The sequence below is a fragment of the Callospermophilus lateralis genome, chromosome 4, assembly GCF_048772815.1.
Source record: "Callospermophilus lateralis isolate mCalLat2 chromosome 4, mCalLat2.hap1, whole genome shotgun sequence".
NCBI lineage: Eukaryota > Metazoa > Chordata > Mammalia > Rodentia > Sciuridae > Callospermophilus > Callospermophilus lateralis.
The window spans coordinates 152493528-152519210 of record NC_135308.1 but is presented as its reverse complement, the minus strand read 5'-3'; the positions used below and the strand labels follow the sequence as shown (position 1 = coordinate 152519210).

The following is a 25683-nucleotide window of genomic DNA, read 5'->3' as shown; positions in this document are numbered from 1 at the left end:
ACATTAAAAAGATTTTTTTTTGGTTGAGATGTAGCTTATATACTATAATACCACTCTTTTAAAGCATATATTCAGGGGCTTTTAGCATATTCACAAGGTTGTACAACCATCACCACTAATTCTAGAACATTTTTAGCAATACAAAAAGAAAATCCATTCCCATTAGCAGGAACTCCCCTGTCCTCTTTCCCCCAGATCTAACAACACTAAGCTACTTTCTGAATGGATTTGCCTGTTCTGAACATTTCACATAAATGGAATATATTTCACTTGACTCTTGGTGTCTTTATTTACTTTTCACTTAGCATTGTGTTCTCAGTTTTTTATCAGTGCTTCATCCCTTTCTATGGACAAATATTCCACTGTATAGACACATGTTGTTTACCCATCAGAGAGTGTGTCTTGCAGCTCTGACAGCCACAATCCAGTTACCCTGGGCCCTGTGAGTGGTGATCTGGGTGGGGAAGGAAAGCATTCTACAACTTCATGGTTAAACCTCAGTGAACTAGTGGGCTGTGTCCCTAGCCTGTGGGACACAGCTCACTATCTGGGTTGTTCCTACTCTTTGGTTGTTCTTATGTTGGTATAGCAAATGAGAAACTATGTTGGTGTTGAGAACTGGGAACTAGGAGTTTTAATTCAGAGAATGGGGAAATTTTGATTGATTGCTTTCAAGATTGATGCTGTTAAGAAAACCTTTTGGCCTAAATTGGAGTGAAAATATTGGTAGGAACTCATGATTTAGTCTTTCCACCTGTGGGTATCACCTATCTATAATCTACATATTATCTATCTATCTATCTATCTATCTATCTATCTATCTATCTATCCACCCATCCATCCTAGTCTGTGCTGCTACAACAGAATACCTGAAACTGAGTTATTTATAAAGAACAGAAATTTATTTCTCAGTTTTGGAACTTGAAATGTCCAGGGTCTGGGCACTAGCATGTTGTCGTGTTGCACCCTCGAACAGCAAAAAGTAGAATGGCAAGCTCATGAAAAGCTCCGTTCATGAGGGAGCAGACCTCACAGCTTCTTTACCCTATAAAGGACCCAAATCTTAATTATCACATTGGCAACATCCAAAATCTGGAGGGAACACATTCAAATCATAACACTTGTTCTTTCTCTTTCTTTCATCCTACCTAGCTGCCTACCTATCTATATATCTATCCTCTACTATGTTTCTTAGCTTTAAGTATCAAAAAAGGGTTACAAGCAATCACCTATGCAGCAGTAATGAGCATCCCTAACATATGGATTTTGATCTTGAAATATCATTTCTCATAAAAAGGAAATTTGTTTGGCTTCTTGATGAAATAGTTGTGTCAGAACTCTGACAAAAGGTAAGTAGAGAAAAAAATCAAACATGCACCTGGCCTTTACTTAATGAAAGATATCTCTGCATAACCAAAAATTGATGAAGGGAGGCTTCTTTAAATAAGTGTATCCTGGATAACAAAAGAAATATAAGTGATAGAACCAGAATATCATCATTTTCCAGCCTCTACTGAATTGGGAATACAGTGCATTGTATGTCAATGGTTGCTGACATCACAAAAAGAGAGACAAACCCCAAACCATGGATCTGTTAGAATACAACATACAGGAAATGCTTCAGGACATTGGTCTGTGTGAATACTCTTTAGATATGATTCCCAAAGCTCAGGCAACAAAAGAAAAAATTAAAAAATGGGATTACACCAAACTAAAAATCTTCTGCACAGCAAAGGAAACAATCAACAGGGTAAAGAGATAACCTACAAATGCAGGAAATATCTGCAAGCTATTTATTTGATGAAAGTCTAATTTCCAAAATTTATAAGGAACTCAACAGTGAAAGAACAATAATCCTATTGAAAAATGGGCTAACGGCCTGAACAGATATTTCTCGAAAGAGGATATTCAAATGGCTAATGAATACATGAAAATGCTCCACATCACTAATCATCAGGGAAAAGAAAATAAAAAATCACAATAAGATATCCTTTTGTTCCAGTTAGAATTATTATTATGAAAAAGACAAAAATATCAAAAGCTGGCATGGCTGTGGAGAAAGGGTAACTCTCATGCACTGCTGGTGGGAATGTAAAATAGCCATATCAAAAAGAGTATGGAGGTTCTTCAAAAAACTAGAATAGTATTATTACTATTTCAGCAATCCCACACTGGGCATGTATCCAAAGAAATTCAAATCAGTATGTTGGAAAGACATTTGCTCTTGAATGTTTTCTGAAGTTCTACTCAGAGCAGCCAAGAAATGGGATCAATGCAGGTACCTATGGATAAATAAATATAAATGTGGTATACATACATGATGGAATATTATTCAGTCATAAAAATGAATTTCTTGTCATTTGCAGCAACATGGGTGGAAAGGAGAATATTATGTTAAGTGAAATAAGTCAGGCATAGAAAGACAAGTACTGCCTGTTTTCACTTATGGGCGGAAGCTAAAAAGATGGTATCATAAAAATAGAGAGCAGAATAGTGGTTACCAGAGCCTGAAAAGGGTGTGGAGGAAGGAAGGATAGAGAGATGATAGTTAAAGGGTACAGGCAGGCAGCTGGAATAACTATAGCACCATAGGATAACCATGGTTGACAATGATTAATTCTATATTCAAAATAGCTATACAGAGAATTCTGAATTAGGAAGTATAGTGCATTGCACGTCAATGGCTGCTGACATCACAAAAAGAGAGACAAACCCCAAACCATGGAACTGTTAGAAGACAACATAGAGGAAATGCTTCAGGACATTGGTCTGTGTGAATACTCTTTAGATATGATTCCCAAAGCTCAGGCAACAAAAGAAAAAATTTAAAAATGGGATTACACCAAACTAAAAATCTTCTGCACAGCAAAGGAAATGATCTGCATGCTATCAACATGCTATCAACACACAAAAAAAATGATGTCTAAGTTGATAGATGTGCCAATTACTCTAATCTGATGATTACACATTATATACATGTATTAAAATGTCACACTGCTCCACATAAAATGTACAATTACTGTGTCAATTAAAATAAAAATATAAATTTAAAAGAGGACAAGATGTATGTGTCTCCTGATAGAATAGCACAACCATCTGTCTTACCCACAAAAGCAAACTTAAATCTAATTGAATCTTTAGATCTAACTACTGACTTATGGAAAATACAGAGCACAGAAAAGTGTGTCAGACCATATTAAAGAAATGCAATCAGCAGAGTATGGATTAAAGAGAACTGTATGACAAATGATCTAATTTCCTCAACAAATAAATTGCAAATAAAATAAGGAGCTGGGAACCCTGGAGATAAGAGAGACCAGGATGGATCACAGGATTTAAAAAACATCTTCACTGATGTGAATTATTTGGATTGCAATGCAAACATCTGGAAAATATATTTATGAGACAACTGGAAAATCTGAACACACACTGGATCTTTGATGATAGTGAGAGACTATTGTTAATTGTTACAGTCTGAGCAGCCTTCAGTGAAGATCTGAAATCCAAATCTTTTTGAGTGCTGATATGACACTCAAAAAGGCTTGGGGTTTGTAACATTTCAGATTTCAGACTTTCAGATTAGGGATGTTCAACTAATAAAATCTATGTAAATATTCCAAAATATGAAAAACTCCAAAATCTGAAGTACTTTTAGTGTGAAGCATTTTGGATAAGGGAAACTCAACCTGTACTAAATGTGACAATGACTCTGTGGTTATGGTTTTTTTAAAAAGGCCCTTTTTTAGTGCTACATACTAAAATATTTATGGGTGAGCTGGGCATGGTGGCGCACACCTGCAATTCTAGTGGCTTGGGAGGCTGAGGCAGGAGAATCATGAGCTCAAAGCCAGCCTCAGCAACGGCAAGGCACTAAGCAACTCAGTGAGACCCTGTCTCTAAATAAAATACAAAATTGGGCTGGGATGTGGCTCAGTGGTTGAGCACCCCTGAGTTCAATCCCAGAAAAAAATATATATCTCTTTATGGGTGAAATGATATGTCTGTAACTAGGAATCAATTTCAAAATGATCTAGGAGGGGAAAGTGGGTGGTGTAAGAGGTACAAGTTTAGCAATGAGTTGATAATTGTTGAAACCAGGTGATGGGTGCATGGGTGTCCTTTTACTGCTCTCTAGTCTTGTAAATATTTTAAATTTTCCATAATCAAAGTTCAAAAAGAGATCATGTATGTGTGTGTGTGAGTATCAAAGTCAGAGTGCGCACAAATTTGTTTAATCATGTACAGAAAGAACTCTGGGACACCAATTTGTTTCATTTCTATATTTGTGAAATATTTTACATTATAAAGTTATGCATGCATGATGGTAAGGATTATTGCAAAAGTAGATAAACGAAGTAAAGGAACATAAAGTGAACAAAAAAGAAATAAAGGAATGTTCTCTTCCTAAGTTCCTCCCTATTCTCCTTCCCTTATTCCATTCTTAACTGTTTCTCTCCATCCAGGGGCTTTTCTGTACCTGACTAAGTTCCTCCTCCCTCAAAGGCAGGAGTGTCCACTCTTTGGTGGACGCTGATCCTCTGCCACACACACACATCCCTGCAACCTCCTCCAGAAGATGGGAAACTCATCCCATTTCTGTTCCCCCTATTCCTGGATACTCAGCCTATACTTTCTATTGATGTGTTCTTTAAAACCAAGGCACTGTTCACATATTTCCATTTAAAAACATAAAAACCAAACCTCCCTTGGCCCAGCAGCTCCTCCTGTGCTTCCTTCCCTTCGGCTACTCTAAGTCTGTGCTGAGCTGCTGCTCCCTTCCTGCCCTCCTGCTCAGCCCAGGGCTGCCAGATTCAGACTCAGATGCCTGGGACGGAGCAGACAGAGGTGCCAACTCCAAGGCCTTCCCCTCAGACCCTCCACAGTACCAGCCCTGCTGAGACCATCTTCTTGGATGCCTCCTTCTCTGACCTCTTCCCCCGCGACTGGTTGCTCTGCTTTCCTCTGCCCACCTTGAACGTGTGGGCATTTGTCAAAGTCCTACCCCTGGAGAGTCCTTCTTTCTTCTAGAGTAGGACGGTGCGTGCAGGACCTCACACGCTTGCTGAGCTCCTCCATTCCACCTCACACTCCTACCTCTAATTCAAATGCAAGCTCTTCCAAGGACAGTGGCCCTATCTACCTACCTCAGTAATCATGGTGCCTGGCATAAAGACCCCCGATTAATACTGAATAAATGAACAAAGAGAGTGAACATTAGTGCTTCTCGTGAGCTACTGGGTATGGACCTGTCCCCTCCAACTCCTGAATGGACAGCAATTCCTTAAGAACTCAGAGGTCACTCAAATTCAGTACAGTTGTCTCTTAGGATCCATGGAGGATCCCTCCCAGGACCTCCCGGGGACACCATTACAGACACGGCTCAAGGGCCTTATATATAATGGCATAATATTTTCATATAACCTTCATATATCTTTCTGTTCACTTTAAATCATCTCTAGATTACTAATACCCTATTATAATATAAATGCCATTTAATAGTTGCTATACAATATTGTTTAGGAAAATAACAAAAAGTGTGTACATGTTCAGTATGGATAAAATTATTTTTTTCAAATATTTTAGTCCTCGGTTACTTGTATCTGGATGTGGGACATAGACTACAGAGGATTCGCTGTGTATGTGAATTTGTGTGTGTGTGTATATATATATATGAATGTATGTCTATTTTCCTACCCATCTACCATCCAACCACTATTTTATTTTTTAATTGAGAAAGTAAGTTTTTCCTCCCTACAAGTGCAACTTAGCTTTCAGTATTGTGAGGTAGGAATTCAACTGTCTTTCTTTAGAGTAAAGCTGTTAATGATTAGGATTTGTGCGTGCTGGGATTATGGGTCATTGGAGTTTCTTTATTTGTGCTTATGTGTAATCAGTCCACAGTGACACAAGCTTTGTGTAGAGTTCTCTAGTTAAAGGATCCACAGCAGGGGATAGCCCAATCTCACAAAGCTGAGAAGAGAGCCAGGTGTGGTGGCATACATCTGTAATGCCAGCCATTTGGAAGGCTGAGGCAGGAGGATGTCAAGTTGGAGGCCAGCCTCAGCAATTTAGCAAGACCTGTTTGAAAATAAAAAATAAAAAAGGCTGGGGATGTAGCTCAGGGGTTAAGTGCCCCTGTGAGGTCCAACAGGTGTCTTACAGACCTCCACAGCATCTGACTCAATCTCCCTTCTACTTTGAAACTCTTCTTCCTTTGCTGTTCCTGGATTCTGCTATTTTCTGCTTTCTTTTGCTGCTCCTTCTTGAACAGCTGGGCATTAGGGTTCAATCCCTAATACCAAAACCAAATAAATAAAAAACAAAAACCAAAAAAAAAAAAAAAAAAAGCTGAGATGATTACACACACCTCTCAGGGTTGCAGTGTGAGTAAACAAGATGCCCATCCGGGGCTGGGGATGTGGCTCAAGCGGTAGCACGCTCGCCTGGCGTGCGTGCGGCCCGGGGTTCGATCGTTAGCACCACATACAAACAAAGATGTTGTATCCGCTGATAATTAAAAAATAAATATTAAAATTCTCTCTGTCTCTCTCTCTCTCTCCACTCTCTTAAAAAAAAAAAAAAAAAAAAAAAAAGATACCCATCCCAGGCCCTCCATAAGTCAAACAAGGGATTCATAACTGTTATAAAACATTCCCTCATAGTGAACATATGAGAGGCTCTTAGCTCAAAGTTGATTTTACATTTCTTGAAAATATGGAGAAATTTAAAAATTAAGACCCTCTCCCTAGGCTAGGAGGGAGCAAAATGGGGTTGCATGCACCCCACTAGCAGGGTCTGGTAGGGGCTGACTTACAAGGGACTAAGTGTCTCTAAGTAGCTGCTCAGTGGGCTGAAGTTTCCCCTCCAGCAGGGTTGGTCAACTTGGCCAAATGCAAAGCTGAAAGTTGTGGAGAGGAATCATGCCTCACACCCCTCCCCCAGGGTCTGCTTACCTTCCCTCTCTGCTGCCCTCACCCTTCCTGCCTGTTCTCAGGCACCTGAGACCACAGGCCAGGTAATCTCTGTGTTGCTACTAATCAGGTGTTAAGTAATGTGTCCTCTTGGTCACTTGCCCTTGAGAGTCTAATGTGGGGTCTCAGGGAGGCTGATGGGGAGAGAATTCTGGGAAGGTAATTCTGCTAAAATTATCCCCCAGAAGGTCTCCAAGGGCCAGCTGTGTTTTCTAGGTGACTCATCCCGCTGTTCAGACCACCGTGTAGGAGGGCGACTGGGAGCTCCCTTCTACTCACCCTGCGGCCCCTGAGGCCCCAGTCCCTTCCTGCTCTTGAGTCTTCTCTTGCGGCCGTGGAGGCTCCACCAGGTGCCTTGCTTTTCCTGCACTCTGCTATTTTCTGCTTTCTTTCACTGCTCCTACTTGGATGGCTTGGAAGGTTGTTCTCTCCATGCACCCCCATATCTGGCCTTCTTCCCTCTGGTGTGTGTGTGTGTGTGTGTGTGGTTCCTATGTCCTCAATCACCAGTAACTTCTAAGACTGCTTTGTAGCCCCTGCCTTTCCTCTCCGTGTGGGTTGCTGACGTGGGCACTGGCAGGCACCAGAACCCCCGGCCCCTAGTGGCTCTGCCAGTGGCTCCTCATCTGAATGGTTCACCAGACGCTTGGCTGACCAAGTTGTAACTTCAGAGGTCCCCCTTGATCCCCCACATCTTCCTATCAAGTCTATTTCCCCACTGTCTCTACCCTTTCTTCTTCTCCCCTCCGTCCCCTCTGGGAAACGTGCCCTGACTGCTCAGGAACTCCCACTCTATGATGGCACCTGCTGCTGTCCCTCCTGTTGCAGGATCAAAGAATCTGGTCTCACTGTTAGTGTCTGTAGTCATCTCTGAAAACATTTAAAGTGAAAACCCACAAAGTCAAAACGTCCTTGAAAACAATTTAAAACTGCGGCTTACATTGGAACAGCTGGCCATTTGGCTGAGCACCCAATGGAATAGTTCCCTAAATTCCAGGTCTGTAAGGTATAAATTAAAAAAAAAAAAAAAAAAAAAAAAAAAAACTCCCTACAATTGCTTTAACTCTACAGCAGAGATGCTTGTGCGGCATGAGGCACAGGGAGCCCAGAGGGCAGACTTGACCGAGAGGGACAAAGTGAAAGTGGGTTGTTTCAACACTACCCTTTCTTTTCTTTTCTAATGCTGAGCATATGGTTGCATTTGCCAAAATTTTATAAGTGAATGGCTGTCTCCTTTCTCTTGTAGCTTGTTTCCTCTCCCAGTGCTGAGCATCCTGAGGGAGGGACATCATCTAACTTACTATAGCAGACCTAGGACCTAGTAGAGCGCCCCCCTATCTGGAAGAAACAACATGGGCTGAGCTGATCAATGGTGTGGTTTCTCTTGGGCCTCTCCAGAGATGGAGAACTCCTTAGATAATGGAACAAGGCTCTCCACCAGCTGAACAAATGTACTAGAATCACTGGTTCCAGGTCTCTACTGGCTTAGCACAGTTCTAACTGGAATGAATCACATGAAGCCAGAATTTCCCAAAGAAGAGCAGGGCTGGAAGGCTGAGGGCTCAGATCAGCTGATCAGCAGATAATACTGTTTCTTTGAAGTCCCTTTTGTGGCTGAACCCACCTCATCCATGGGCTCTGGCTGGGTTCCAACTGCTGCTCTGGTCGCTCCTTTCCTTCCTAATCCAGGTTTAAAGAGATGAGCGCCATTAAGAGAGGCTGGGCAGTTATCCTTTAAGTGAGCAAAGTGACTCTTCACAGAAGGACTGATTTTAAACACCCAGTGCAAGACCCCCTTTAAGGTACAGAATGATCTGGCACATCAGTTAAGTGTTACACAAAACAGACGTGAGTATTCAAAAATCAAAGGCGTTTTTCATTCATGTGAAAAAAGGATCAGTAAGCTGCATGAAAACTGGGGTGTGTAAAAGTCCCCGGGGCCTCTGTCCACAGCAGGAAAAGCTCAGAGCAGATTGGACACAGGGGGAGGCAAGCTCAGCCGCCATAACTCAGAGATAGACGGCGGTGATCTTCCCGCGCCGCCTCTGTTTCATGTGCGGGTCTTGCCTCTGATCTCTCGGCAGTTGCCTAATTGCCAATGACCGTTTCTGTGGACACGAGGGTCTGCTAAATGTGTAAGGCCTGCGTTTTTCCAGGGGAGACTTTTTCCTTTGCACATAAGCCAGATTCCTCCATACACAAATTCTTTCTTACACAGGTCATCAGATTCTTGCGCAGGGAACACTGATGCTGAATTCAATGCATACATTACATATCATATGTGGATGACACATCTGAATATCTGGTAACATGCAGTGGTAGAGGGGATGCTGGGCGGGAAGACTGACAGGCCTTATGAGGCCCATCTTGAATTTGTCTCCCACAGGAAGACTGCACTCCTAATCCAGCATTACAGTAATACTTCAAGCTGTTTGTTTCTGAGTGTGGAAAAGGCTTTCCTTTCAGTCAGCCACACTCTTTGACCCGTGTCCACTGTAACCAAAGGCACACATTTGGGAGTTTTGGGGGAAAAAAAATTAAACTGACCACTCCAAGGATAAAACCCAGCTGTATGATAGGTCACCCCATTTAGGTTAAAAAAAAATAGAGCTGAATCAAAATTAAGAGAAGAAATGCTATTGCCAGCTGGAGGGCTGTCAAATGGGTTTCCTGAGGAAGCCACTTCCAATCTATCATAGTGATATCTGGTATTTACTGAGCACTTATACAGCTCACACAATTAACTCAGCCCTATGAGTAAGTACTACTATTACTATTGTCTCAGTTTTACAAAGGTGGAAACTGAGGTAAAATAATTGGCACAAGACCATTTAAGCTAGGAGGGAGTGGAGCCAGGACAGGAAAACAGGCAGTCTGCTGGCTGAGTCCCTGCTCTTGACCACAGCATGCTCCTGCCTCCCAGCTGATTGGGCTACGGCTGTCCTGGCCTGATGTTCAAGATCTGAGAGCAAACTCTGGCTTAGAATGGAGGACTGTGATGAAGGTTCAGGAGCCATCAAGGGGACTCAAGATACAGAATGGAAGACCATGTATGTGTATTCTCCCTCTGTGACTTTATTTTAAAAGAAAAGATCCTACTACATCTGTACTGTCAGAACTATGCCCACCTCATAATCTCTACAGAGTCACTCCTCAATTGGTGTAACATCTCAAAGGTGATTAAAATAACTTTCTCTGTTGGAAAAGCAGATAGTAAGTTGAAACAGGTTCCTGTTTCATTTTCTGGACTGACATTGATGTTTTAGGTCTTGACAGACTGAAGACGACATGGGACATGCAAGACCCAGAGACATGCAGGAGGGCACAGCTGCTGACACTGAGAATTCTGATCTGAGGACCCAGTCCTAGTCTATCATCTTACAGTGCAAGCAGTAAGTCAGCAGCTGAGGAGAGGGCTCTCTCAGGATTAGGGCATCATTCACTCCCCCAAGGCCACTCCAGGGGAAGGCAGGGCTTTGGGTGTTGGGACAGACTGGCAGTTGAACAGTCCCTGTCATGTGGCAGGTAGGCAGAGGCAAAGCTGAGGGCTGATGTGGTGAATGATGAAAATTCCCCCTACATCTTTGATAAAAACAGAAGGTAGATGAGATCTAGAACAGATTCAGGTTGAGGAAAATGTGCATAAAAATGGAGATAACTAATCTTACTTTTGTCTGCAACATTCTCATCAAATATATAAAATTTCTTTGTACCTGGGAATGAAAACATTATGACCAACAAGGATTGATCTGTTTTATCTGACATCATTACAAGAGGTCCACCGAAGGACAAGCAAGGGCTCCGAGTTCCTGTGAACATTTGTCAGTATGGTTGCTCCATTATCCAGAAGTGGATCAGCCATCAGTTTCTCGTGGACAAATCTGCATAACACACTTTTGAAACTGTTTGCAACTGCTTTGTAAGATAAACCATGTTCATACACATCGCCTTGTTCACTGGGAGTGGGGATTTTGTCCCCAAGGGAATATCTGGCAATGTCTGGAGACATTTTTGATTGTCACAATGAAGGCAGGGCTACTGGCAGCTAGTGGGTTGAGACCAGGGGTGTTGCTCACATCCTTTGATGCACAGGACAGACAGCCCCACAGCAAAGAATCATCCAGTGCCAACTGTCAATGGAACCTTGAGAAACTGTTCTAGTTTGACATTTATACAGAGAGGACAGCCAGTCTTCACCGTTTAACACAGGGCAGGGACTGTTCTGAATGTGGCATCTAAATTAACTCATTTACTGGTCTTAGTAAGCCTATGGGTAGGTCCTAGTCTTACACCTCAACAGTTTCCTTAGTACAGGACTCAACCTCTCTGTTCTTCCATTCACAGAGCATAAGATGGCCCTGTGGCCAGGCTCTCTCCTTGATGCTAATACCACTGCCATTCATTCTTGGGGCAGGGTTTAAGGTCACCATGCTGAGGCTCCCCTACCCTTGCAGCGACAGCCACCTGGAAGGGTTGAGAGGCCCCAGAGGGGTGCTTCCCATTAGGAGAAGTGGTGCTGTGGCAGCCTTTAGAGGTTGTGGGCAGTGGACTGAAGGGATCAGGGGAAAGAGGACAGAAACTAGACTTCTGAGCATTCATTCAGAAAGGCCACCTTTGACGTGGGATGGCTTTGTGGGATGGTGAGCAGGTCTGGCAGAGAGTGGAAAGGAGGCTGCAGAAGAAGAAGGTGGAAACCTCAAGTCCAGAGAGTCAGAAACCAGAGAGCACAAGGGAGGAGCCCACGCCGGGCTGCCACAGAGGAATGAACCTATGTGGATCTGGCTCCATGCCAATACCCTACGCACAGGCCTCCACCAGCAGAGGAGGGACTGGGCAGACTGACAAAGGCATTTCAGGCCCTTGCTTGAGGGTGAAATGAGGCATGCGAGGGTGGGAGAGTCCAATACAGCTTAAGGGGTAGTTGTGCCCAGCAAAAAAGGGAAAAAGAGCAAGGAGCCAGTTTCCAGGGGGTCACTTTGGTACCCTAAGGCCCCAGAGGCTGGCTATAAGTGAGGGTGGGACTCAAAGCTCTTCTAGCTCACAACCCTGCATCTCAAAGTTTAGGCTGCACTGGAGTCCCCTGAAGGGCTTTTTAAAACAAGATTGCTGGGGTCCACCTGCAGTTTCTTGGTAGGTTTGGGGAGGAGACCCAAAACATTACAGGTGATGCTGCTGCTTCTGGCCCAGGGACCACACTTTGAGAACCACTGGTCTACAAGCATCCCAGCTGTCAGCCTGTTCCACCTTTCCAGAGATCTGTCACCATCACTTAACCATAAAGGTCATTTTTATCCCAGTCTCTTCAAATGAAGTGTTCACAGGAGTCACTATTTGAAGGATGGCAAGTCCACCAACCTGCCACATAAGTTCCATTAAAAGTGTGAGTGCAAACTCCATCCCAACATCCAGTACAAAGGATTTGGGGCCCATCATGTGCTTTAATTTATTCACACCTTTCTGTGCTTCCATGAATGTGGACAGTTGGGAGTAAAGTAGACTTAAACTTTATTATGCATGGAACCAAGGTTATTACCTGGACTGGAAAAATACTTTAACTCTCGACCTGGTGTGAGACGTGAGACTTGTGAGAGCAAATGTGATTTCCAGGTCATACCGAAATTTTCTGCCAAGATAGCCTGAATACAAATTTCATTTATTAATTACTTCGGGGGCCCATGTCTAAAATCAAACCGGTAGCTCCGCTTAGGTAACAAACTTTTAGGAACTCCCCCGCCCCATTAGAAACCTCCTCAAAGGTGACTTCAATATCCCACCAACCTTGGCCCTGTGGGCTGGGGCAGTAAAAACTCAACTTTCAGTCAACAAATGAAATGCACTGTTCCTACGACACATATGGAGTAAATATGGACAGTAAAGAGGTGCTATTTTTACAGTCACTTTTCTGACCATCCGTTTTACAAAGGAATTATTTACAGGTCTCTCAGAAACTGGCTTCTCTCTTACTCAGAGGGCGAGAATGGATGGGCCCAGCCACCAGCCCTGATGTGTTCCCTCTCATATGACTCATTACTGCAAATAAAGGTGTTACCTCAAACACTCTGAAGCAGCTGAAAACTATCCCATTATGTAGCACCCAATCAAGGACTTTGTATTTTAAAACCCTTTCCTCAACTCTCCCCACATGGAAGCGTTTTGAGAACTGATTCTGTGGGCCCACAGCAGGCCTCCTTTGATGTCAGTGGTAAATGGTTGTTCCAGGGAAGTGTGCTCTCTAATCCCACCACCCTCTTCCTCCCCACACTGCTAAGCAGGGAGGTTTTCCCAGAGAGCATCTGCAAAGCCCTGTGGCTTCTGCCTTTGCTCTAGTTTCCAAACTCCCTCCTCCAAAGGAACTTGGGTTTGCCTGCTTGAACTCTGGCCTGATGAAGAGGGCTCACGAGCAGTCCTGTTAGTAAGCTGTAGGAGATGATTATTGCTACCAATGAAAACAACCATGGGCATCCTCTAATGCCCGCTGTGCTGGGCACTGAGCTGAGCCCTTGAACTTAAAAAAGGCCTGCTATTCTGAAGATGAAAAACCAAGGGAACAAACCCACCATGTTATATTTGGGTCAACACATTTGTGAAATGAAAAGACTAAAGCACAGGTTTAGAATGAGTATTCTTAACCATTTAGTTGCCTAAATTGAGAAAAGTGAAAAATCCCGAGTGTACTCAACTTAATGAATTTTCATAAGATGAGGAACACATGTGATCAATACTCTGATTAAAAAAACAAAACAAAAAGATATTATCAGTACTCTAGAAGTCCCTCTTGTACCCTCTCAGTCATCAGCCCATTCTGCACAGAAAGCTATTTATTCATGGCTTCTTATATGTTAATTTTGTCCATTTTTTGAACTTAAAAGGAATCAATATAGTATGTATTCTCTTGACTTTTTTCTCAATACTGTATTTGCTAGATTATCTACAATATTGTATGTAGCACATTCATTTTCATCACTGTATAGTATTCCATTGTATTGATATACCACAATTTATTCTATTGTTAATGGAAAGGGGTTCTTTCCAAAAGCAGAGTAACACAAATAATGCTGCTAGAAACATTCTTTTGTGCACACTGACTGATGATAACACATATTTCTGCTGGGCTCATACCTACAAATGGAACTAATGAATATGTTCATTTTTAAAAGGTATTGTCCATTTGCAGAGGGGAGTGAAGGCGAGGTGGAGCTGAAGGACTGTACAATGAGACAGACAGATATAACCATACATGTATATATCTACTCTATATACATGTATGGTTACCCTACTGGTGTGAGTCTGCACCAGGTACAGCCAGAGAAATGAGAAGTTATGCTCCATGTGTGTACAATGTGACAAAATGCATTCTACTACCATGTAAAACTAATTAGAACAAATAAAACACATTTTTAAAAAGGTCCTGTCAACAGTTTAGTCTGTGTTTTTATGAATTGGGAAATGTCTTTAAAGGCCCTGTTTCTCCAAATACAGTCACACTGGGGATTAGGGCTTCAATATGAATTTTGAGGAAACATAGATAAATGGAGTTAAAAGAGTGAGACCCTAAGTCAATAGGACTGGTAGGAGAATCCTCTGGGCACAGTGGCACACACCTGTAATCTCAGTGACTCAGGAGCCTGAGGCAGGAGGATTACATGTTCTAGGTTAGCCTTGGCAATTTATCAAGACTCTGTCTCAAAATAAAAAATAACAAGAGCTGGGCATGTAGCTCTACCTCTCTTCCAAGTGGCCTGGGTTCAATCCAGTACTGGGGTGGGTGGGGGCAGGGAGGGCCCTCCGTGTGCTCTTGAGTGTGCACCAGGAAAAGGCTCTGTGAAGATACAGTGGAGAGGTGGCTGGCAGCGGCCAGGAAGAGCCTCACGAGACACCCAGCCTGCTGATGTCAGCATCTTGGTCTTTGAGCTTGAACAATAGTAAGCAGACACATTCTGTTGTTTAAGCTTCTCCATTTGTGATATTCTGCTATGACAGCCCATGCTGACAAATTAAGGGGAAAAATGGTGAAGCTGAGCTCCCCTCAGTGAGCTTTCTTTCTGTCTGGGATCCTGGCCTTATGGTCTTGGGTGTCCTGGCCACTTATAGCCCACAGTTTCGTCTTTCCAGTGCCATGATCCTGCCAAAGCTCATGTCAGGGTCACAGACTCTTGGTGATGGCAATATAACTGGTAGTTTTGAAAACAAGGACCTTACAAAAACCTTAAAAAAAAAAAAAAACTGTAGTAGAATGAACTCACAGGTTTTGACTTCTTTTTCTCTCTACTAAAGTACTTCTTAGAGACAAATAGCTATTCAAATATAGTATCTGCTGGTTTTTGAAATATCAACCCGACAGTTTTTCTCCTAAGGATATTTCCATTTGGATCCCTTCCACTCTTTAGGTCCTGGAAACTTAAGAGAACTTAGAATTTCCAAGGTTAGATAGATGATTCTCCCCCAAATTGTCAGAATGGCCTGAAATGATTTTCCAAAAGAAATGTTCATCTGAAAGAAATATGGCCACTAGTATTTGAATTAAAAACAAAGAGTCACCTTTGTTGACTCAAAAATACCTCCATGGACAAAACCAAAACAAAGCTCCCTAAGTAAGGAAGCCTCTGCCCCTCCTTCTTAGTGGTGAGGTACTGGAGAGTGAGTTGGTAAGGTTTTTTGTATAAAGGGGGTAATGACCCTTGTGAGGAGTTTCTACATCTCCTGGAGCACTGACCACAGGCAGTGGTGTGTTCATGCTCTGTGACTGTCCGCCATGTCTTGACCTCCTGTGCGTGCTCCTTCAGGCAGAGGTCATGTCCTGCTCCAGTGCACATCACTGGATGATTAAATGACAGAAGCCTTTGTACCGTATCCAGGACACTGCTCTTTCCAAATGACTCTCTAGTATTCATGGATCTTATGTGCCACACGTGGCAGGACCAGTGCGTCTTCAGTGGAGTTGGGAAGTGCTGTTGCCTCGGTATGGAAGACTCCTTAAATAGCCCACAAAGTATAGCATGACTGCACATACAATCAATTATTAGTCATTTTTTGCATCATCAATTTTGAGAACGATAAAGCCAATCTAAGAGAAGGAGCAGCCGGTGCAGTAAGGATGTGGGCTATGAACTCCTTCTCTTACCCAGTCCCTGAAGCCAAGGCTGAGGAAGGCCTGCTCACTTGCACGGCAACCTCCATTTTGCTTGGGCTATGGAGCCTTCCTGACTTCTACACTTTGATCACAAAGAAAACAAGGTGAGGCTGAGTTCAAACCTTCAGAAGGTCCCAATGCTCATTAGCTTGAGATGGCTACAGGTTTTGAGAAGGTCCTGTGGTAGGTTTGACTTGGTTAAATATAGTTCCTCAACCTCATTTTGACACTGGAGCTTGATCCTTGTTGGTATATAACACTTATTAACATTGTGTGGGCCATTTTCAATATGACACATTGGGAATGTCACCCCAGTCCATTACTCAAAGCTTCTCAGACTCCTATTTTATAAATAATTCTTGGCATAAAAAATATTTATCCAGCTTCAGGGCAGAGCAGTTACGAGCAAATAGACCAGGGCGAGGAAGGCTAACTGCAGAGGAGACTGGACAACTAACATCCTGACAGAAATGGCGGGGCGGGAAATAACAAGACATTCCTGGAGTTCTGTTCAGACATTTAATAAACATTATTTTACGGTATGACTGAGGTTCAAAATAGTACAACTGGGTCAATAAGAAAAGTCATATTCCTGCTTACAAGAATATATTTATTGTATTTCCCCAAGATTTTTTTGTAATTTTTTTTCACAAAGTTTGGGCGTGTGATGGCAAGATTTAATTGTTGGGAAAATTTATCCCCTCACAGAACCAGGTAAGAAATCCAGCACTTTACGGATTCATCTCAGCTTCCCACAGCCCTCCTGCCTCCACACCTTACTCACAATCACACACCTCAACTTGAGTCCAGGAATGAACTCAGGCGATTCTTCTCGTCCTCAAAGGTTCCTGAGAACCTTAAGTTTTGTTAACCAGAAGATATCGTGGGGAATTTAAACCCAAACTTTCTTTTTAAGGAGTAAGATTTCGCTACTGAGTAGATTTCAAGCTACAGATCATAAATAAAAGCTTGTTTATCCTTTAAGTCATGTCCACTGTGGATCCAACGGCACTGCGGTCCATGTCATCAGCATTTCTCCTGTGGCTCGGGGCTCACTGATTAAGGCTGTCTAGTCAGTCTCCTAGAACAACAAAGCTTCTCCATCAGTTTTGTTTGTTTTTGAGAGAAAATAATCTTAGAAGTCATTCTCAGAAGCAGAAACAGTTCTCAGTCCCTTCTGCTTTCCACGGCATCAAACTTACCAACCACTGCTTTCACTCACCCACCTTCTCCATCTCATTCATTGTACTTGGACAGTTTTAACCTGGGGATAATGTTCATAGACTGCAACTCCTGGAAGAGCAGCTTGCAGGCATACGGAATGCGGAGGGAAGACACATGGCATGATGACTTGCAGTAATGGCACCTGAAACCCAAGTCAGCATGTGTCAGAAGGACAACCACTCAGAAATAAAGGCCTGCACATGGGAAGTGAGAATACGCTCTACCAAATTCTACTGTTGTATTAGTCAATTTTCTGTTCCTCAGTGTTCAGTCACATCATCAAATGTGCACATATGTGCCCAGAAAATAAAAGGAAACATCCAAGGAAGAAAACTAAAAAATAAAATAAACACCACTCCTTCCAGTTTTAAAAGCATACAACTTGAATCAGTTATTACCACATTTCTGGATCTCTCTTTGAAATGTGAAACATCTGTCCACATACTGTTTTGAAAGCACCCCAGAAATGTAAACTACTTGAAATTCATTCAGAATTAGATTTTCTTCATTGGTGAGTTTTTAACTGATCCATTCAATCATCATGAATGTGATAACAATCTACTTCTACACTAGTATGTTAGTCTAAGTAAGGTGCTCAATAATTATAATTTCGTTCCTGTCATTGGGATACTCTAAGTCTGGTGGAAAGACCAGACTTTTGAAAAGACATCCAGTCAAATGCTAATTTTTCCAGTGACCTTCAGGTTTGGTCACTTCTATTAGTAATGGAAGCCACTGTATTATATAGTGTGCTATTCCCTGTGCAAAGCTAAGAAGTGTGCATGTGCACACATGTGTGTATTCCACTCACTCCTACAACAGCCCATGTTCCTAACCAGAATGCTGGTCGGTCTTCCAAGTAGGATTTTCTTTTCTCTTCCTTTAGGAAGGAGTTAAATTTAGGTCTTAATGACTACAACTAAAGAAGGCTCCCTGGAGAGAAAGTGAACTATTCTTTCAGGTTTCAGACCAAACAGGACCTCACAAGAATGTTCATGACTACAGTATTTACAAAGCAGGACACTACACGAATGCCCACTAGCAATAGTTCTGTGATAATAGCATATTTATACAGAACACTGGGCAGCTATTAAATGTGCAGTGTAGACTCATTAATTAAAGGAAAGGTGTCCAGGACACATTGTGGTGTGAAAAAAAGAAGTCTGCTAAATAGCACAGTCCCAAGCAGGGGCTCAGGTTGTTTCTGAGCCTCAAAAATCATATATAAAATTTTAAACCTTTTTAAAAGGGGTTTAAAATAGCATTTTCTGCTATTATTAGAATCCTGAAAGGGTTTATGATTTTAAAAAAATTAAGTAAAAATTAAAGAACAAAAGGCAATCAGAGATGTTCCAAAGAATAGTCACTAAAATGTTAAGTAGTCATCTGTGAGTGGTGGGAATTAATGTGATTGGCATTTTTTATAACATGAATATTTTACAATAAGTAAAGGTAAATTTTGTAAGCACCAAGATAAAATTTTTATTATTTTGGAGAAGAAAAACAAGTATTGAGGCTGAGAATTTGAACATGGTGGTGAGTAACTATGTATAGACAGAATTTGGAGAGAGTGGGAGAAGGATGAACCATCGTGGACACTGACATCAAGATGTGGGGACGGTTGGGTGCCTGCACACTGTGGTACCTGATCTACTGACAGTGATAATATTAACTTTTCTTAAAAGATCACCTAAGAAATTAAGGTGGGGTGCGGAGGATTCAGATGGCAGGCTAGAGGAAGACTGTATTCCTAGGTGCTATATGGCTGGGGATTAATGCAGCAGGTACTGCTTCTCTGTGAGGTGGGTGTAAGAGGAATTTCACTAAAACTTAATATTATTGGACAGTTAGAGTGTCCTGGAGACTCAGAAAATTGGATACATTAAACAAAGAAACAGACTACATTGAAGCCAAGTTGGTTGGGGCAGCAGCTGATTTAGCACAGAGAGTACAATGGACAGATTTAATATGGAAAAACCTGAGATCAGAAAAGCAGGCTGCCCTTAGCTGATCCAGAGGCTACACTGTGCACTGGTGCTTGAAAAGTACCCTTTGTTTTCCAACTGGACTCAGAGAGCTGAGGTGGGAGCTACCTTGAGGTGGTCTCGCTGCAGCTGTCACTTTAGGAATCAGAAGATCTGAGCTAACACAGCTATATTGCCCGGCCAGTGCCTTCTGTATAGCCTAGGGTATACCTAGCAGAATGAGAATTCAAATCAGAAAAGCAAAAGGAAATCCAACTAGGAGTCTGGTGGCTCACACGACAAGCTGAAGTGGGCTGGAATCTGAACCATGCAGGTGCGAATGTACTTGGACTAAGCCTGGGAAACCTGGAAAGGCTGTATTCATGGACAGCCAATCCTTCAGTAGAATCCTCTGGAGGCTCCTGAGATCTAGACTCCCAACAGAGATTGGCAGCTGCCTGGCCAAGGGGTGTGTGGATTTAATCTCTCCAGAGCAGACGTGTGCCAGCAAAGCCCCTGAGGCCTGATTAGACCTAAGACCCAGGCACTGAAACTCCACTCATAAAATTCTGCAGTGGCCCCACCCTGGAAGTGCATTAATCTGTGCAAACAAAACTCCAACTGACATTACTTCCCACCCCATCCTGCCTCCTACCGGAAAGAAGAGAAACTGAGAACTGTTTGAACCAGCTTCAGCCTTAGACCACTACAACTGGCAGCTTGGAAAGCAACACAAAAAAGAAGAGGTAACAACCCCAGCCCTTGCTCTCACTCTTAGTACATAGCCCAAGAAGAAATGGAAAGACAGTTGGGCACAGATAATGTCCAACTATTTCCACTGACTATTCTGTCCATCTCAGCGGAGATGATTCCATAATTTTTCATTAAGGATCTTTTCGTTGTTGTTGTTTTATTTTTGCTGTGCTGACTGGGTCTTGGACATATATACATATACATGTTTCTCTTTTTCTCATTTTCAGCATTTTTAAGATGTAGTTATTTTTCTTTGCCTTGTCCTCCGAGGGTCAGGTTTTTAGATTGGTATTGTTTTTCACTGATTTGATCTGTTTCTCTCTCTCTTTTTTTCTGCTAATGGCTAAATTCTATTATTCTCTCACTCTACCTTTACTTTATTATTTCTATTTTCTCCTCCTTCCTTATAATAAATTATCTAATATAAATAATGTAACCATGTTACATCTCTTCTGCATCTATCTGACCATTTTCTGAAATTATGAACTCTTTTCTACTTTCCTATTATATCTTCCTTTCTCTTAATTAACTGCATTCTTACCATCTTGTAGCACTAATTGGTTTATTAACAGCAGTTATTCTGTCCCACCATTAATGCTGTTGCAATTATTACTGCTGTGGATATATAGTAGACACCTGCTGTTTGCTTTAAGACAGATAATAGTTCACGGTTACTTATTTTTGCTGTTGGCAATTGCTGATGCTACCCTTTCTGGTTTTGTGGCAATTAACATTACAGATGTCATAGCAGGAACCAAGTATTTGGTTTAATGCTGTATATTATTTTCATTGGTTGTTGCTATTGTTTGTTTCACCCTATGTGAGGTACTGGGAACCTATAGGGACACTACAAGATCACAGGGTAGAAACTCTGAATTAAACACAACCACAAGACAGTGTACCATGTTCCACACACAAATTAATGACACCCAGTCTTCAACTATACTTTAATACAAAACACTGAAGACACAAAAACCCAAACTAACAACCAGGTCTCAAGTAGGGGTGGGCCCTCATGTCCCAGTTATGGACATCCACTGCTGTAGCACATACAGAGAGAAAGAACCCAAAGGCTGTGGACAACACACCTACAAGGTGGTCTCAATTCAGATCACTCTAGGACACTTTGGCAAGTGAAGACTATGCCCTAAAAAAAAAACAAAAAACATACATAAGAGTGGAAGAGAAATCTCCCCAACAGCTGCATAAAATCCAACACAGGAATATAAGAAATATGAAAAGGCAAGCTGACATGATATCTCCTAAAGCAAATGACCCACAAAACACAGTAGTGGATGAAATTCCAATAAAGAATTCAAAAGAATCATTATAAATGATCAATGAATTCCAAGAGAACACAGAAAAACAACTGAGTGAATTAAGAAAATCAGTAAAGAATATGGATGAGAAATTCAATAAGAAGATAGAAATACTGAAGAAAACGGAAATCTTAGAAATGAAAGACAAAATAAATCAAAATGTTCAGCTGAAAATCTCTCTAATAGAGTAAACCATGCTGAAGGCAGAATCTCAGAGGTGGTAGACAAAGTGGCTCTCTTTGAACATTCAGACAGTATTAAAGAAATAAAATAAGTAACCATGATCAGAATATACAAGGACTCTGAGACAACATGAAGAGACCAAATTTAAGAATCACTTGAATTAAGGAGGGCTGTAGCTATGAAGTAATGGAATGGATAACCTCTTCAGGAAAATAATAACAGAACATTTTACAATCCTTCAGAATGAGATGGACATCCAGATAAAGGAGGCATTTAGAATCCCAAATAGACAAGATCAAAAAGAACCTCTCCATGACACATTATAATTAAAATGCCTAAACATACAGAACAAGGATAGAATTTTAAAAGCTGCAAGAGAAAAACATCAAGTCACATTCAGAGGCAAGCCAATCAGAATCACTTCTGATTTCTCAGCACGGACTATAGGCCAGGATGGTTTGGAATGATGTGTTCCAAGTCCTGAGAGACCATAACTGTCATAATTATTAAATTGGCACTATAGAACTTACTTAAAGAAATATTGCACACAGAAGAAATTATAGAAACAAACCTCAGAGCTCACAGAAGAAGAAATCTCATTTGAAGGTTAACTAAGTAATTGAAAACAGGATCAAATTAAACACACAAAAAATCAAACCGGCAGGAATTAATCAACATCTCTATAATAACATTGAATGTAAATGGTCTCAACTTTCCAATTAAAAGAGAAAAGCTGGCAGAATGGATTAAAAACAAGACCTAACATGTGATTTGCGAGAGATGTACCATATAGGCAAAAAGCCACAGGCTGAGAAGGATGAAAACTGATATACCATGTGAATGGAGACTGAAAACAATCAGGCGTAACTATGACACATCTGACAAAGCAAATTTCACACCAAAACTAATCAGAAGATAAAAAGAAGTACACTTCATATTGGTAAAGGGAACAAAATCCAACAAGAAGATAAAATAATAATAAATATTTATGCCCCAAATGTAGGTGCAACTAATTACATAAGAGACCCTACTCAAATTGAAGGACCAGACAGATCCCAGTAGAGTAATACTGGGTGATTTCAACACACTTCTCTCACTATTAGACAGGTCATCCAGAAATAAACTCAGTAAACATTCTTTGGACCTGAAAAGTATTATAAATCAAACAGACTTAACAGACATCTACAGAATATTTCATCCAACAACATCTAAATACAGTTTTTCTTAGTGGCTCATGGAACCTTGTCCAAAATAGATCATATTTTAGGCCACAAAGCAATGCTTAGCAAATACAAAAAAACTGATATCATTCCTTGCATCTGATCAGAGCATAATGGAAAGAAATTAAAAATCAACACAACCAAACCCTACAGAAATTATATAAATACACAGAGATTGAACAATACTCTTCTGAATGATGAATGAGTGATAAAAGAAATAGAAGGAGAAGTTAAAAAATTCTTAGACACAAATGAGAACAGTGATTTAATATATCAGAATCTCTGGGACGCTATGAAGACAACTTTAGGAGGAAAGTTTATAGCTATGAGTACCAACATAAGAAAATCAGAAAGAACCCAATGATGCATCTCAAGGCCTTTATAGAACAAAAAATTTCAAAACTAACAGAAGGAAGAAATGTTGTAAGATGTAAGAAATATTGTAAGATGAGAGCCAAAATTAATGAACTTGAGAAAAAAAAATACAAAAGATCAATGAAACAAAGAGTTTCTTCTTTGAAAAGACAAACAAGATTGATAAGCCATTAACCAAACTAACCAAAAGGGAGAAAAACCAAATTAATAAAATTAGGGATGAAAAAGGAGAAATCACCACAGACACCTCAGAAATCTCATCAGGGACTGTTTTGAAAACTTATACTCCAGTAAATTGGAAAATACAGAAGAAATGGATACATTTCTAGACAAGCACAATCTGCCAAAACTGAATCAAGAGGACAAAGAAAATCTAAATAGACCAATAATTTGTAATGAGATATAGGAGTAATACAAAGCCTTCCAAAAAAGAAAAGCCCAGGACCAGATGGATTCTCAGTTGAATTCTACCTTTAAAGAACTAATGCCAATACTCCTTAAATTATTCCATGAAATAGAAAGGGATGAAATATGTCCGAATTCATTCTACGAAACCAATATCACACTCATACCAAAACCAGAAAAGGAACATCAAGGAAAGAAAACTACAGACCACATAAACTTAGATGCAAAAATATTTAATAAAATTATAGCAAATCATATTCAACAACTTATTAAGAAGATTATACACCACAATCAAGTTGTATTTATTCCAGAGATGCAAGGATGGTTTAATAGATGCAGATCAATAAATGTAATTCATCACATTAACAGAAGTAAGAACAAAAATCTCAATAGATGCAGAGAAGGCCTTTGCCAAAATTCAACACATATTCATGATAAAAACATGGAAAAAACTAGGAACAGAAGGAACCTATCTCAACATCATAAAGGCTATCTATGAAAAACCTGAGGTCAACCTCAGGGTAAGTGGGAAAAAACTGCAAGCATTTCCTTTAAAATCTGGAACAAGGATGTCCACTCTCACCACTCCTATTTAATATAGTACCAGAAACTCCAGCTTCTTTTGCAATGAGGCAAAAGAAGAAAATAAAAGGGATAAAAATAAGAAAAGAAGAAGTCAAATTATAACAATTTGCAGATAACATGATCCTGTATCTAGAAGATCCATAAAATTCCACTAAAGACTTCTAGAGCTAATAAACAAATTTGGCAAAGTGTACAAAATCAACATACAAAGATCAATAGCTTTCCTATATACCAACAATGAATCTCCTGAGAAAGAAATCAGGGAAACAATTCCATTCCCAAATAGCCTAAAAAAACAAAATTAAACAAAACAAGATGTATACAATAAAAACTATAGAACATTTAAGAAAGAAATTGAAGAAGACCTCAGAAGATGAAAAGACCTCCATGTTCATGGATAGGCAGAATTAATATTGTAAAAATAGCCATATTACCAAAAGCAATATACAGATTCAATGCAATACACTTCAAAACACCAGTGTCATTATTCAAAGATCTGGGAACTAGGAAAAATAGTCCTATAATTCATTTGGAAGAATAAAAGATCCAGAATAGCCAAAGTAATTCTAAGTCAAAAAAGCAATGCTGGAGGCATCACAATATCTGACTTCAATACTACAGAGCTATAGTAACAAAAACTGCATGGTAAAAACAGACACAGTCCAATGGTACAGAATAGAAGACACAGAGACAAACCCACATATCTATAGTCAACTGATCCTTGACAAAGGTGACAAAAACATACACTGGAGAAAAGTCAGCCTTTTTAACAAATGGTGCTGGGAAAACTAGTCATCCATATGTAGATCCTGCACAAAAAGCAACTTGAAATGGATCAAAGATTTCAGAGTTAGGCCAGTAACTTTGCAATTCCTAAAAGAAAACATAGGGTCAACACTCAAGCTTTTAGGCAGAGGCAATGACTTTCTCAATAGGATCCCTAAAGCTCAGGAAATAATGCCAAGAGTTAATAAATGCAACAGTATCAAATTAAAAAGCTTCTGCATAACAAAGAAAACAATTAGGCATGGGAAAGAAAACCCACAGAATAGGAGAAAATCTTCGCTAGTTACTCTTCTGACAGTGGATTAATATCTAGAATATAATAAAAGCTCAAAAAACTTTACACCAAAAAAAATCAATAACTCAATTAATAAATGGGCAATGAATGAAACAGTCACTTCTCAAAAGTAGATATACAAATGGTCAACAAATACATGATAAAATGTTCAAAATCATTAGCAATTAGGGAAATGCAAATCAAATTACAGTGAGATTACATCTCACACCAGTCAGAATGGAAGTCATCAAGAATACAAATAACAAATTCTGGAGAGAATATGAAGAAAAAGGAACACTTTTACACTGTTTCTGGGACTGCAAATTAGTACAATCACTTTGGAAATCAGTATAGAGGCTTCTCAAAAGACTAGGCATGGAACCACCACGTGACCCAGTTATACTACTTCTCAGTATTTACCCTGAAGAATTAAAGTCATCTTACTACAGTGGTACATGCATACTCAATTTCAGAGCAGTACAATTCATAACAGC

The 25683-nt window shown here is 40.6% G+C and overlaps 1 protein-coding gene across 5 annotated transcripts in view; it reads right to left on the bottom strand.

Annotated features, from left to right (window-relative positions):
* Positions 1 to 25683, bottom strand: part of Polr3b (RNA polymerase III subunit B) — a 174172-nt gene that overhangs the window by 17701 nt on the left and 130788 nt on the right. For 2 of the 5 annotated variants that reach the window (XM_076855062.2, XM_076855065.2), the window contains one exon: positions 16607 to 17467. The exons of 1 other annotated variant lie outside the window; for it this stretch is intronic. In XM_076855062.2, coding sequence (XP_076711177.1) covers positions 17338 to 17467 — 130 coding nt within the window. In that variant the 3' untranslated portion in view covers positions 16607 to 17337. Of the gene's footprint in view, positions 1 to 16606; positions 17468 to 25683 lie in introns of those variants that run through there. 2 more of the 5 variants (XM_076855063.2, XM_076855064.2) reach the window with 2 other exon arrangements.